Source organism: Charadrius vociferus, unplaced genomic scaffold, assembly GCF_000708025.1.
Source record: "Charadrius vociferus isolate BGI_N301 unplaced genomic scaffold, ASM70802v2 scaffold1020, whole genome shotgun sequence".
NCBI lineage: Eukaryota > Metazoa > Chordata > Aves > Charadriiformes > Charadriidae > Charadrius > Charadrius vociferus.
Genome location: NW_009646502.1, coordinates 496,586 through 497,067, shown reverse-complemented (window position 1 = coordinate 497,067; position 482 = coordinate 496,586). Strand labels below are relative to the sequence as shown.

Here is a 482-nt window from a genome sequence, read left to right as displayed (position 1 = left end):
GAGGAGTGGGGAGGGCTTCCTGCTCCCGCCGGCTCAACTCCAGCCCCAGCGCCATGTCGTCGGGGACACCTGCGGGGACATGGGCAGGGGATGGCGGCCACGTCCGCTCTGGCTTCCCAGCGCTGGCACGGGGCCTCAAGTCCTTCCCACTCCACCAATCCTTCACGGCACAGCCCCAAATCAGGGCTGACCAGGGCTCAGCCCAAAACCAAGCCTGGATGCCACACCCCCACCCCAAAGGAGGAGAGGTGTCCCCAAAGGGAAAGGGGTCTGGGAGGTGGCACTGCCAGTCCCCAGCGAGTTCGTTCGCGGTGTCACATCTCACCATCGATGTGGATCGACTTCAGCTCCCCGTCCTCCTCCACTTCCACCCGCTCCCGCCCATTCTCGATAATCCTGCACAGACAGACAGACAGACAGACAGGTGGATGGACTGTCAAGGGCCAGGCAGCTGGAGCATCGCAGTGGCAAGCTGCAGGGTC

The 482-nt window shown here is 64.1% G+C and overlaps 1 protein-coding gene across 1 annotated transcript in view; it reads right to left on the bottom strand.

The window, feature by feature from the left end:
• Window positions 1-13: 13 nt before the first annotated feature.
• Window positions 14-482, bottom strand: part of DNAJB2 (DnaJ (Hsp40) homolog, subfamily B, member 2) — a gene marked incomplete at its 3' end in the record, with an annotated part of 2,868 nt that continues 2,399 nt past the window's right edge. Inside the window, exons 6-7 of the mRNA XM_009883885.1 lie at window positions 326-451; window positions 14-69 (exon numbers count right to left, since the gene is read on the bottom strand). Coding sequence (XP_009882187.1) covers window positions 14-69; window positions 326-451 — 182 coding nt within the window. The remainder of the gene's footprint in view (window positions 70-325; window positions 452-482) is intronic.